The sequence below is a fragment of the Anas acuta genome, chromosome 2 (genome assembly GCF_963932015.1).
Source record: "Anas acuta chromosome 2, bAnaAcu1.1, whole genome shotgun sequence".
Lineage (NCBI taxonomy): Eukaryota > Metazoa > Chordata > Aves > Anseriformes > Anatidae > Anas > Anas acuta.
In genome coordinates this window covers 84787220-84801509 of record NC_088980.1, presented here as the reverse complement: position 1 = coordinate 84801509, position 14290 = coordinate 84787220, and the positions used below count along the sequence as shown (strand labels likewise).

The window sequence follows — 14290 nt, the reverse complement described above, 5'->3', positions numbered from 1 at the left end:
GTATTTTGTTTAAACTATGATTTTGATCTCCTTTCTTTTGGAATGTTTTGTAAAAATGAACACAGTACAGAAAAAAAATTCCAGGTTGCTGCATTTTCTAAAATTATTTTTCTTCATTTAGATATGGTTGTACCTTACACTGTGTCCAAAGGAATCTACTTTTATGGTACTTTGAGTACTTCTACTTGGCTAGCATTAAATCTACAGATTGAGGTGTTCTCTCAGTTGCTTTCTCTCTTTCTCTCTCTTTTTTTTTTTTTTTTTTTTTTAGCTATAAAGAACAGCATTATTATAATTAAATTAATTGCTTCTCTCACAAATTAGAAATTGAAGTTGACATCACTTCAGTGTTGGAGCAGTAGGTAAAAGAGCGCCTGTCCATATGTTCTGATGCCCCGGTTTGTGTGTTTTTTGTTTTAGTTTTTAACCACATCTTTTATTATCCCAGGCTTTCAGTGAAAATGAGAGGTTTCTGTTTTACATTTCAAAAGATCTAGGTGCTGTGTGATAGATGTGAGCTAAAAGCATTCACACACAGTTTCTGGTCAACCTGCTGTGTTGTTTTTTTTGTTTGTTTGGTTGGTTGGTTGGTTGTTTTTTTTCTTACTTTGGAGAAAAAAATGGAAGTTTACAGGCTAAAAGAAAACAATGCACAAAGCTCAAGCCCTAAATTGCCCTTCCAAAAATCTAGAAGTATAATTTTGCACATCACAAAGCAAAGCTTTGCTTGAGCTCAAAGAGCAATATTTCAATTTGTCACAATTCATGACTTCATAGTTTGTTTATTTTTGAAATGAAGGTCTGCCCAAGTTGTTAACATCCATGTTCATTGCTAATACTGGATGTTGTGGTCCACCTTGGTAAGAACAAGTTTATAGTCTAGAAAATTATCTTTTAGTTGTATAGCACATTCTGATCTAACTTTATTACTGTAATAAGAATTCACAATGGGTGTGGGCCTGGTGCCTGGGAATATCAAATCCTATTTACATATCTGTAAGAAATGAGGAATGAGTACCCCATGTTTTTAAATATTTTCAAAGTATTATGTCAAGTGTTGCAGCCTGCAGGTGAATAAAAAATACCGATTATTAATCAACTTCATATTTTATTTTGTGATTGCCGCATGTTTGTGTGGAATTGTCTCCTGAAATACTTCTGTGGCCTCTAAAACTAGAAGTAGAAGTACTCTTGCTGTTGAAAGTGTATCGCTCAATATATTTTGGAGTTACTCATCTAAAATAGCTTTTTTGTGAAATACAACTTTCTATTGCATTCCATCATTCTGTGCAAACTGAACCATTATTGCATGCTACTGAAATACAGCAGTTTGCTGTTTAGGTAACAGTTCAGTATAGATTTTACCACCTGAATATAGTTGCAATTCCAGTTCCAGTTCTGAGGAACTTTCTTATATCTGGCTGAGGTAAAAAAAAAAAGAATTATATCAAGTCAAATGATCTGACGTAAAACACTTTATTCATTCATGTTTCCTAATGATGTAGCTCCATTTTGTGGAACTCAGCCTTGCTAGGCTACTGATTGTTTCCATTTAAACTTGTTAATGGTACCGTTGATTAATTGCTTTACTTCTCTGTCCTATCTTGGAACAAACCCAGTCAATGTTTCTTATAGTCAGCAGCCTGCTTGCCCAGGAGTGCAATGCTCGCCTTACCTAGCAATAGGTGCCGATGATGCATTTGAGAGCTGGCCACCTAAATTGGGTGCTTTAAAGCTAAAGCTTATCTCTCAAGGCAAAATATGTTTGTGCTGTGTTCCTTCAGCCCTTATTCCATCCCCTTCTCTGTCTGGAGGCTTTCTAATTGACATTTCTCTGCTTCAGATTCTCAAAGTCTGTCTTCAATTTCTTAGTGTGAAATTAGTTCAATTTTAGAGAGTTGAAAGTGAAATAAACTATTGGATGAGGTTGTTTTCACCAATTTGAAAGCTCTCCTCCTTAACTCCTGAGAGCTTATGGTAAACAGACTTTATGACTTGCTCTGCTGAATATGGAAGGGCAGCCTTTGGAAAAGCACTCCTAGAGGATAAATGTTCCCCTTCGTCTTTGACCAGTTTTGTAAAACACTTTTTATGAAGAGTGCTAAGCTTGTATTTCATCACATTCCATTCAAAGTTATGTTTGTCATTTGTGGACTGATGACAAAGATCATTTACAAGCACTTCACTTCCAAGCGTGTCAGCTACAGGAGAGCAGTGTAAAATGGCAAAGTGAGCAGAGATACCTATAAAACTTGATAGAGACTGAGGGAATTAAAAAAAAAAAAAAAAAAAAGTGCTCTCTTTTCTTTTTAATACCTTCAAAACACAGTTTAGCAGAACACTTCATGCTCCTGTTATTTTCATTTTCCAGAAAAAGAGCTTGAGAAGTGATGCTTCAAAGTAGCATTTACCATATCGAATTAAGCCTGTTAAGTTCCATGTCCCTTTCAAAGTAGAAGAGAAATAGTTCTCTTTTAGTTTAGTTCTGTATTTGGAAGGCACAGAGTTGATGAGTGTCATCCTTGAAACTGAAGATGTTGCTAAAGCTATGAAGTAGACCCATATTCAAAAGCCGTTTGGGTTTCTTATTCTATTGTTGCTTCCATCAACATGCTGAATTCTCCTAAGATGCATGTATTTACATGTTCCTTGTTATTGGCTGTAATTTGGTCTGCATGAGTTGAGTCTTAAATACATAAATCTAGTTAAGTTACAGAGAAATGTGATCTTCCTTTTTCTTTAGAACTTAGAACTAGACAGATGAATTAATTAGAAAACTCTCTACATATATAGCTAGGTACCCATATGACATACGTCTGAAAATGTTTTTTATTTTTTTTTATTTTTTTTTACTTTAGTCACTCACCTTTGACTCAGAAGTACCTCTCTTCTGGAAAGGCTAAAACCTTTCTTGTCTGTAGGGCTCTTCTGTGATTTGGATTGGGCTGAACAGATACCTTATCTCTGTCTCAAGTCACTGGAAATGTCAAAGCAAGAGTCGCCTCTCACCTTTTGCTTAACTGTTTATGGGGTGGGGCACTCACCAAGCACGTGGAAGGTTGTTGAGCCCATGTTTTCCACAGGCTGAATAGCACTGTCAATATGGGGCTCATATTCCCCAAAACAGTATGAGTCACTGCCAGTATATCTTGAAGTACTGCATTTCTCATCTGTCCTCTCAAAGCAGAACCATTTGCAAGCAGGCATACAAAACTGATGGTACCTGAGAGAAGAAAGATGGGAGAAAGCCTGTCCCTACCCTAGATATGAGGCTCTTCAGATATTAGTTATTGTAACAGTAGTTCCAGCTCTCCAATTGCCTTTAGAAAAATATTCCCTAGATTCTACTGTAAGACTGAACTTGTCCAGTACATAATTCAGTCCCACCAAATAATTTCAGATGCCTGTAAAAGGGACTTCAGACTTGGGAATTAATGTTTTCTACAAATGTATGTAAGTACAGATAATATTAAAGGTAATATATAAAAATTATCACAAAACTAATGCAGTCAATGCTAAAAATAAATAAATGGTACCAACATTCGTACTGTAAATTTGACTGGTAAAATAAAAGAATATGAAGGCCATGTTATTCACTCAGGTTTTCTCCTCAACTACAGGAAAGTGAGAGATGCAACTGGGGTTGATATAAATATGCGTGTGGGAGTGCACTCTGGGAACGTCCTCTGCGGAGTTATTGGGCTACAGAAGTGGCAGTACGATGTGTGGTCGCATGATGTCACTCTGGCAAATCACATGGAAGCTGGAGGAGTCCCAGGGTAAGAGGCTTTTCTGTTAGCCTTTGTACACGTGGGCTTTTGTTCTGTGGAAAAGTGTGTAGGTACCATGTCTTTGGTCATCAAACCTCATGAAGAAGCCTCAAATAATTCTTAGTGCTTGCTGTCTTTAAAAAAAAAAAAAAAGTGCACGTAGCATTTCCTGTGATTTAAGAAGTATTTTTGTGGACAGAATAGATTTATGCCCATTAGAACTTCTGAAAATGAGATTAGAGATTGTAAATGAAGTAAGGCATGCATCAGAAGTATACATAAAAGCTAGTTAAAAAAAAAAAAAAAAGTTGATCAGGTTCCAGTCATACTATTGATCAGTATTTGTGATTCTGTCATTCTTTTAAAATATAATTTCAGCCGCGTTCACATCACTTCAGTCACCTTGGCACATTTGAATGGAGCATACAAAGTGGAAGATGGGGATGGTGATGTGAGGGACCCATATCTGAAAGAGCACAATGTTAAGACTTACTTTGTAATCAATCCTAAGGTTAGTAGTATTTCTACTTTGTGGTCAGTCGTAGTTATTTCTGAGCAGGACCACTAATCTCTTTTATTGAATAATTCAGTACCATAATATATTGATCAGAGCTATTACTAATTCTTCCAAATATATAATGTTTGCATTACAAATCTTTCCCACTCTTCAGAAATGTCTCTGATGTTTCCCAGAAATGTAATTAAGAGTTGCGGGTTTTTAGCATGTCTCCATTTTTAAGTTCTTATGTGTGCAGGTAAGTGGTAGCAGATGATGCATTAGTGCCTCAAAAGGTAATGAACACCAAGTGTGATATCACCTTTTATTCTCTGTCAACCAGGGAGAGAAGCGAAGTCCTCAGCACCACATTAGACCTCGACATACTCTTGATGGAGCCAAAATGAGAGCTTCTGTCCGCATGACCCGGTACCTGGAATCTTGGGGAGCAGCCAAGCCATTTGCACACTTGCACCACAGGGACAGCATGACCACTGAAAACGGCAAGATTAGCACAACAGTAGGGGCCTACTTATGTCATTTCATACAATTTAGCAATATTTGAAAGGAAAAAGGTGCTCACTGCTAAATACCTTGTTATTTCTAATAGAGCAAGATTAATGCATTTGTAGTGGGCAAAAGCCCTATAATGCTGCTGGGAGTTTTTCCATTGGCTTGTGAGTTTTGGATTGGGCTCTAAGGAATCATATATTGCTATTAGTACATCTCTGAATCACAAGGAATCAAGCATACATACTAAGTGCACAGTTTTGCCCTGTAAGCTTATGCCAGTCACAGTATATAGCGTGGTTGCTGTTCACCTTGTGAAAATCCATTCTGAACATAAAGCTAGAGTACAACACCTTTGGGAAGAGATGCCATTGATACAGAGACATTCCCTGAGATTTAATGGCTATTAAGTCACATACTACCTTTGGAACATGGCCAAACCTGGAGCAAACACTATGAAGTTAGAATATACCTGTGGTATCTGTAGTAAACTTTATAAGACTTCTCTAGAAACTAAATCCGTACTCACTGTAACGTTGACCTTTTGAAGGTGCACTAACGATTCATAAGCTATAGCTAATGGCCTGAGTTTCACAGTGCTATAGCGTGATGTTGCATGTGATCTCTTACATTGAATGGAAAAGTTTCTTTTTAATTTTGCTAACACTATCTTACTGCTGTCAGTATGACACAGTCAGTCTGTAGCTTGAACGTTGCATTATATTCTACTTCTAAAAAGTGCAAATGTAAAGATAATTCTAAGTATTTTCAACATTGGCTTTAACTTCTGTTTCCATTTTATATGGGAACATAGGACTGAGCCACCTAACCCATCTTGTTCAATAAATGCAGTGCATAACAATATGGATTGCGAAATGTTCATTACTGAAAGTACTCAGCCATTGCTATTAATCACAAAATAAATGTGGTTGTGATGGCTGTTGTTGTTCATCAATAATAATAATGGCCATTGCCTGTATTTGGTTACTCGAGTCTGTTTGTTCAAAAACACATAACTTTTTTTTCTGAAGCTGGCAGGAGTTTGGGCTATATTACAACAGTGGTGACTTTGAAGCAGTAATTTTCTAGTAAAGAAAAACATTTTGGGATTCAGGTGGTTGTATTTGTAATTTATTGTTTATTACGATAGGTCAGCTTGTCTCCAGATCACTCCATCTTCACCTTTGGCTAGATTTTTCTTTTAGAAAGTTTTAATCTAATGCCAGAACTGTTTGTATTGGAAACTTTTGTCCTTACTTGACCCTGTTTTCAACAGTATTTTTAAAGTAAATTCGCATTAGTTATGTTGTCAAAGTGTTTTATAGTATGTTTAATGGGTATTTTGTACTTTTTTTTTTTTAGGATGTTCCCATGGGGCAGTATCATTTTCAGCGTTGCAGAGAGAGGTAAATTCATTTTTAAAAATCACTTATATAAATTACATATAAATATACATATACATCCACGTGCGTTCACAGAGATATAAGGCATACTTTCAAACATAGAGGGCCGTTTCTCATCCAGATGATTTTTTTCCGCTCATGTCTCTTAGATGTAGAAGGGCTATGAAAACAGGTTTTGCAGATATTTTACTTAAGAATCGTGAATACACTTCCTACTAACAAATAGAATTATTCTGAATTAGTGTGTTAGTGGCCTACTGTTCATTTCTCCTAACAACACAATTACTCTTCCAGTGTGGAGAAAATTATGTACAGGAAAATTCAGAGAGGAGACATAGATTGGGGAAGAAAACAGAAGCTGGAAAGGGCTTCCAATAATTTGTGTTACAACATGTAAGATATGTACTAAAAGGCACATTTTGTGCATTTTGCTAATTGCTTTGATTGCATTGTACTTGATTGTTTCAAAGTCTGTAGTGTGTTTGCAGTAGTAAACATTTTAAAAGTATTTTGTGATCCTCCTATAGTGCTCCTGCTACACAAAATGTTTGGAAATGACCTTTAAGTTTTTATTTTCCTGTTTGTTATTTCAATGACTGGGGCAAGATAATAAATAAAGGACACAGGGCTGAACTGATCTGTTTTGCTAAAAATACTCACAGTCTCTAAATGAAGAATGACTGCTGCTTAAAAAACAAGCCTAGCACTGTCCGGAATGTGAAATGGTTCAATTTTATTTTAATGACCTGATAATGTCTTTCCCCCAGAATTATAAGAAACATCAAAAATACCATACAGTAGTTTGAGAAAACCATTAAAAGTTGGTATTTTTATTGTCTTTGGTTATGCAGACAAGTCATTCTGTCTATTCCTTCCCCATCTCTCTGCTTGGTAAATGTCTCCTAGACAAAACACAGGTTACTGGGGAGATATGCAATTACATGAAATATTTCTAAATTCCAGAAGTTGAACAAATTTTGATTGAATATGTGTGATACTAATAAACGCAGTCTCCGGCTTTAACACCCAGCATTTATGTTTGGACAGTATCTCAAAAGAACTTGAGTTAGCCTTGTCATAAAAAGTGTATTTCACTCCAAAATAGATGCAAAAGGTACAAATGTTACCATGTGTCTTGATAGCATGTTGTTGGAGGGAGTTTCTAGAAACAATTACTAGAGTCTTCTGTCCATACTGGGGTGTATAAATAAGATTTTAGATAATGCTAGTTAGTCATTCCCAGAGGATAAAGCTGAAATGATAATAAGCACTTTGAAAATCAGTGTTTTATTAGAATATCAAAAGGTGGGTTTTGAAGCCTGACTGTAGGCTTCCATTTGTGGCAAATCTTACCTCGTTACATTATATTCTTATGTTGTTAGAGATCTGCCAAGAAAATTAAGTGTGATTAAATTACGTAACCTCATCTGTCTGGTTATTCCTTCCAGGCGGATTGTTCCATATGTGAAGAATGAGTTGTGAGCACTTACGTACCTAAATTCTGTAGCACTGAATAGACTTTTTTTTTTTTTTTTTAAGTTACTGAAAGTATACTACTATGGTTTCTATATGAATGTGAATCCTACAACATGTTATCAGTTATTGGGAAATAACCCAAAAGCTTGATGTAGAAGAAGTTCTGTGCTACCTTTAAGAGGTTTCAGTTTGTAGGGTAAGAAAATTTTGGTAACCGAAGAGTCAAATTTCAGATCTGAATGTTTACTTCTTATAAAACACTGTTATTAAGTAAACACTGGATTTAAGTTTTCAGCACACAGAAATACAATCTGGAAATATTTGATATATTATGGTTTTAAGCAGAGCACAGCTGCTGGAAGAACTGATGATGTTTGCAGTAACATGTTAGTGAAGGCAAACCCTCTGCTGGGTTCATGCTGAGTCCAGTGAAAAGAAAAGACCTTTTTTTCATTGCAGTTGTGTTATAAGTTATAAAAAGAGGAACATGGCATATGGCTGAAACTAATTTCAGATTTGGGGGTCATTTTTCTTATTAAAAACATTTCTAAGAAAAGAAGAGTTCACAGGCTTTCTGTAGAGAATGCTTATTATGCAACAATGCACTAGCACATTATTGCTCATCACACAACCCTGACAAAGATATTTTAAAATAACTGCAAGAAATGTTTTATGAATTTCAGCACATTCCTATTGTTTTCCATGAATTCATAACATTATGGAGGACTTCCCCTCAACCAGAATATTCTGAACTGCTTACTTTTTTTTGAAGAAGAAAGAAGTTTTGTTGCAGTAGTTTTTTTTGAGTGCTCCCTAACAGCTGTTCTCTAGATTTTTATTTTATTTTGTTTTGGTTGGGGGGAGGTGGGAGGGAGGAAGGGGAGAGAAATGGAGGTGAACGGGGACAGGAATGAGGACAGACACGGAGTATTAGCTTATGCTGTTTCTGTCAAGAGCTTGTTATGAGGTTCAGTGCGTCTGAAGCCTATGGAAACTAACATCAATTATCAGAAATGTTGCACATTTATCACTCCATTCCTTAAATTTAATGTTCATTAACAATGTAATGATTTTCCAAAGTAAATTCCCACATTTTTCATTTCAGAACAAAATCACAGAAAAGAAGGTTTGAGGAGGAGCTGAATGAGAGGATGATTCAGGCCATTGATGGAATCAATGCTCAAAAGTATGTTTGTATCCTCTGTTGTCTCCTTCACATACATCTGTAATAGAGGGTAGTATTTACTATTTTGCCCTCCCATGTGCACAGAGTAGTCTGAAACAGTAAAGGTAGCACTGCTACTGGGATAGGAAGCTCTGCAGACTGTGAAGATAGGCTGTACAGTAACACTTAATGCTAAATGGGTTCACATTAACCATGGTGCGACCAGAGTTTTGTCTTGCCTTGATTTTCATGGTAAAGGGATTTTTGGCTCCATAACTATACATATCTGTACATTCATAGCTGTAACTCATCTGAGAGAGGTGATATTAAGACACAAAAAGTAGCTGGCTCAAGAATCAGAGTGATGTGAAAATTGATTCTTCACAATTGTCACAGAAACATCTCCACAGAATTAGAAACTTTCCCTAAACTTTTAGTTTAATATCTCTTTGCTTCAGCTGCTTGGTTGATTTCTTAGACAAGGCTTTGCTTGATGGCATATTGAAATTGTTGGGAGAGGCAACATGGCATGTATTGCTTCTGTGTCCTAGGAAGTGCTGGAGGCGGTATTGATGTTCTCTGTTTGCTAGCAAATAGATAAGACTGAGAGAAAAATCGATAACAGTCCAAAATAAATGGTCAGATTTCTTTTCTTTGTCTGATGAAATAAGGGAATTGTTCTTCAAAAATGTGCATCATAATTGTGATGAATGCATGTTTTCCCCCTATTTCTGTTTCTCAGAATCCTAATTAGCTGAATATATACCTAATTATTAAATGTTCATATGTCTTTTTTTTTTCAATCTGATAGTCCTGTTAAAAGATAATTGGTGTTAGGAAAATATAATATGTTTCAGTTATTATTTATAGGAAATGGTTTTGATAGTTATAGGTCATACAAAGAATACAGTGAAAGAGATCATCTGATAGGCAAAGCCTTTTTGATTATGCTATACTTGCCTAAAACAGCTGTACAACTTTTGACAGCTTTTCTGTGTCTTTAGGTACACTTCCTCTGATAATTGGGCTTTAAAATGAAAGTCTAATGTCAAAAGTATAATATCTTGTATGTATGCATTAAGATAAACTATAGTAATTCCCTGGGCAACCTGCTCTAGGGTGGCACTGCTTGAGCAGGGGGTTGGACCAGATGACCTCCAGAGGTCCCTTCCAACCTCAACACTTCTGTGATTCTGTCATAATCACACTGTCTTTTATCTCAAAGAATCTGTATCTTACCTAATGAGTACATAAAATTCAGAGAAATTTAAGGATAAAAAAGGTTTGTGTGATAAAATGAATTGCTGCAAAAGTTTCAGTTCTTTTGTGAATTACACAGGGAACTGCAGATGGATTAGGAATGATCTTACAGATCAAAGAGGCTGAATGCCACCTTCCAAAATTGAATTATCTACCTCCCTCTCTATTAATTTGATGAATGAATCACTTAAGCTAGATTATTTGATTGGGTATGTGAAAAAAAATAAAATCAAAAGTGTTTATTCCCCAAACAGCAAGTTAACTCGATAATATTTTAACTTTGTGAATGCTAGCTACTCAGAAAAAAAAAAAAAAAAGATAAAAAGTCGCATATCTGGGACATGAAACTAGTCATGTTTTTGAAATTTTGCTTCTTTTTTACTTGTTTCTCAGCTGTAAAATGAAAATACTATTATCAGCTAAACTAAAGGAGCGGTTTTAAAGCTAAACTTTTTGCATTCTGTAAATCAAAAAAGCAAAATTTCAAGAAAATCTGCGAGGCAACTTGTATTTTTATGTGTTTTTAAGTGTAAACCTTGGATTGTATAACAAATGGGTCTATGGCTGAAAGAAGAAAAAACATTATAGCATATAAAATATGATATTAAAGTTACTATTCTTTTAATCTTGATTTTATTTTTAATTAGGAAAATGCATAAAATAATTTAAAAAAAAAAAACATTTATAGTACAGAGCCATTGTTTCTTTGATCCTGGGCTGTCAGCAAGGTCTGACTCTTCTATCCCCATCATGGTTCTTTGCCCTGTGTCATTCTCTGGAAAAAGTAACTGGTCACAAGCTAATGTTCATTATATGTGGGTCTTTGGACATTGCTTGCCCAGTTGTTAACAGCTAGTACTGAAGATACATATACTCAGCTTCTCTCTGTCTGCTGAGTGCCTTAGCCGTAAGGGTGTAACATCACATTTCTCTAGTGTTTCTTTTCCCAGCACCTTGAACATGGTGTTCCTGGCTGTGAAGTGGATGTCCTGCACAGGAGGGGTTGAGTAGCCCTTTTTATGCCACCTCGGTGGTTAGCGGATTTTTTGCAGAATGTGTGATGGAGAGACAGTAACCTAAATATATTCCTAGAGGTAGATAAACTAAAGTTATTTTGCTATTTGATAAATAGGTTACTTTGTTAAAGAGGCACATTCTCTATTTTTTGTCTAAGTCACGATGACTGCTGTGATCTGCACACACATTGTCCACCAGACAAGGGCCTGACCAGGTGCCCCTGTGGATATGGGTAGAAGTCAAGTGTCTGTCTGTGTTAATCCTTGAACTGCAAAAGAATCTGAAAACAAATTTGATGTTTAGCTTCCCAGGTGGCATATTCCCATATCCTTGCAGATACTTTGGTACGGTTTATGCTCATCAGGGAGTCAGGCAGTAGGCAGGATTTTGCAGCCTTGTCTGTGCCAAAAAGCCCTTACCCTTGCTTATTCTCTATGCTTATTCTCTACTTCTATTTGTCTGTGCTGCACTCTGTCCCTCATCTCAGACCTCTTAGTACCTACTGAATCCTGTTGGCTCTCCTGCTTTCTCTCAGTTCTGGCTGTTCCTTTGCCTACTTATTTGCTTTTAATCCCACAGAGCCTTTTGTCTGAGTCTTGCTCACCCTTCTGCGGTAGATGTCATGTTTCTTTTTCTTTCTTCCTGGTTCCTGGAGATTCTGCTATAAACAAAAGTTTGTCAGTATGGATAGATGGGTCTTTTTCTTTCATTTCTGGTGCCTGCTATAAAGCCGAGAGTAGTGGTGATAAGGAAACTGAGTGTGCAGTCCCTCAGTCCCTTTAGAAATGGCATATTTGAAGTCTGGCTGCGAGATGGATTGAGAAAAGGTGGAACATGTTTGTTGAAAGTGAAAGATCCTGAAAACTTTTTCTAGTGAAGTGTGAAATAGCTGCTGAGTGTTTGTGAAATTGAGATTTTTCAAAAGTCAGACAGTCAAATATTGGCTTTTTTCATAAAAGCAATACAGGACACAGCTATGACCTCAGGGCCACCTTCCACATGAAAAATTGAAATTCCAAGGCTAAAATAAGGAGTTACTACAGCTTCCTGGAAATTCCTGTAACTACTTTAGTAGAGGTAACCAGTATAGTTCTACTGAGCTTTTTAGGACTAAAAGCTCCTGAAAATGTGTGCTTATAATGGGGAGTATGAGGCAGCATTTGCTGTAAATGGCATTAATGACTTCACATGTGATCAAACATACAGACTAGATTAGACCTTTGGGAGCAGCTCTGCAGACAGAACATTTTAGTAATGTGCAAATAGAAATAAAATCAGGTATCTTAAGGTATCTGCCTAAGATATACCTTAAGAAAAAAAAAAGAGAAATTAGTTGACAATTTGGAGAAAAAGGCTAGCTTTTGATCAGTTTTTAGAAATAAATAAGAAGAAGACCTGCATTTAATTTTCATAGTTTACCAAAAACATTTGACTGACTTTGTTCTGTAGAAGACTACAGCTGGACCTCAACAAAATGTTGTTATATGCACAACAGCCTGTCCTACCTGTTTCTACTCAGAATCCTAGCTACAGTCAGACATAAATGTGAGCCATTTTGGATCAAACTGGAAAATATGTTTGAATTAAACATATTTTGTACTGAAGATGTTTTCACCTTTTTATATTGAAACTGATTGGATAGGAACAGAAGGAGTCTCCCAGGCAAGGAGACAAATATTTTAGAATTCACAAGTCAAAACTAATAGCTTACACCCCACTTTCTCCTCTCCTGTTCTCCTGAGATTCTAATTTAGGATATTTTCCATTGTGGTTCATTGCTGCTATCCATCTGCATTGCAGTCTCTCAATTGAGACATTCCCTTTTATTTAGAAGGCATTAGCTACAGTACTAGCTTAGAGTCTAATTTAAAGTTATTGCTGGAAAGGTTGCAAAAAAAATCTCAAGCCCAGCTATTAGTGTTCAAGCTCAAATATTATAAGTTCACAGAAGTAGAGTGTTTAAATAGTTTTCTCAAGTTTGTCTAGTCCCCTTGAGACTGAAGCAATGTAACCTCTTGAAATTTTAATATTCTGTTTCTTTTCAAGTGTCCATTAAAATAAATGTGGACTTTCATATTAGAACGTTTGATTTTCTAAAAGTTATATCAAGCTTTTGTCAAGATTCACTCCTTTTAAAATAGGTTTGTCATTTCACTGCAAGTACTTGTTCTATTCTGTATTTCTCATCATTGAGCAGGGAAGAAGTCCTTATAATCAGTAAAAAGGTCAAAATCTACCTCTAGAGTACATGGTCATAGTTCATAGACTAATACATCTCAAAGACAAAATCACTCCACCTTTCTTTAATAACAATTTTTAATTTCTCTTTTCAAATAGGAGTATAATTTGCCTGCCATTCTTGCATATTGTAACAAAGTCCTTTTTATAAGTAACTTGCGAAGGATTTCATTTTATCTCAGGTTTTATTCTGCACATTGTAGTACTATGGTATTTTGGATACCAGTGGTATGTCAGTGTGAGAATTATATCATGTAAATGTTTCCCTTGATTGTATTTGGGAATGATACACAGAAAAATGGCTCATATGAACTTTTGTTTTATACGTACGTTAACAACAGAAATCTATATGTAAATGGAGTGGAGATTTGTAGTATCCTTTTCTACTCTCAGTGCAATTCACCATATAAGTTTCAAGACAAAAGAACTTGCTCTCTTCACAGTTATTTTCTTGTTTTACTGCATTTCAGTGATATAAAAAGACAGGACTACTTGATTCTTGTATCAGTTATGATGTTTTATATTTCCTTTTCTAGGCAGTGGCTTAAATCTGAAGACATTCAAAGAATATCACTTCTTTTCTACAATAAGACTCTGGAAAAAGAAGTAAGTTATTTTCACTGCAAGTTCACAACGGATTCCTTCTTTGCCTGATCCTAAGTGAGGCCTGTGTACCTTGCTTTTGTAAGCAACCATAGCCACAGCACCCTTCCTGCAGTGAGAACTGCTTAAAACTTATGATTAATATTCTACCTCATTTGCAGTAGAAATGTTTTGAGTATGATATTACGCACTGCTTTCATGTTGCAGGGCAATTTTTGTGGTGCTCTGCAGTTCACTAGAATTTCTTGAATTTTTCAGAGTGGTACACATAGAGGAGAGAGGAGGTTTGATGATCCAGATTTGGTGTAACTGGAGCAAAAAATTCCTATGTTCCATTACCTACATACTTGAA

At 35.9% G+C, this 14290-nt stretch overlaps 1 protein-coding gene across 1 annotated transcript in view; it reads left to right on the top strand.

Moving 5' to 3' along the window:
* The window catches only part of ADCY2 (adenylate cyclase 2), a 208737-nt gene that overhangs the window by 135758 nt on the left and 58689 nt on the right, over positions 1-14290 (top strand). The window contains exons 8-13 of the mRNA XM_068671030.1: positions 3621-3779; positions 4149-4281; positions 4610-4786; positions 6139-6182; positions 8761-8841; positions 13872-13941. Of these exons, the coding sequence (XP_068527131.1) occupies positions 3621-3779; positions 4149-4281; positions 4610-4786; positions 6139-6182; positions 8761-8841; positions 13872-13941 (664 nt within the window). The remainder of the gene's footprint in view (positions 1-3620; positions 3780-4148; positions 4282-4609; positions 4787-6138; positions 6183-8760; positions 8842-13871; positions 13942-14290) is intronic.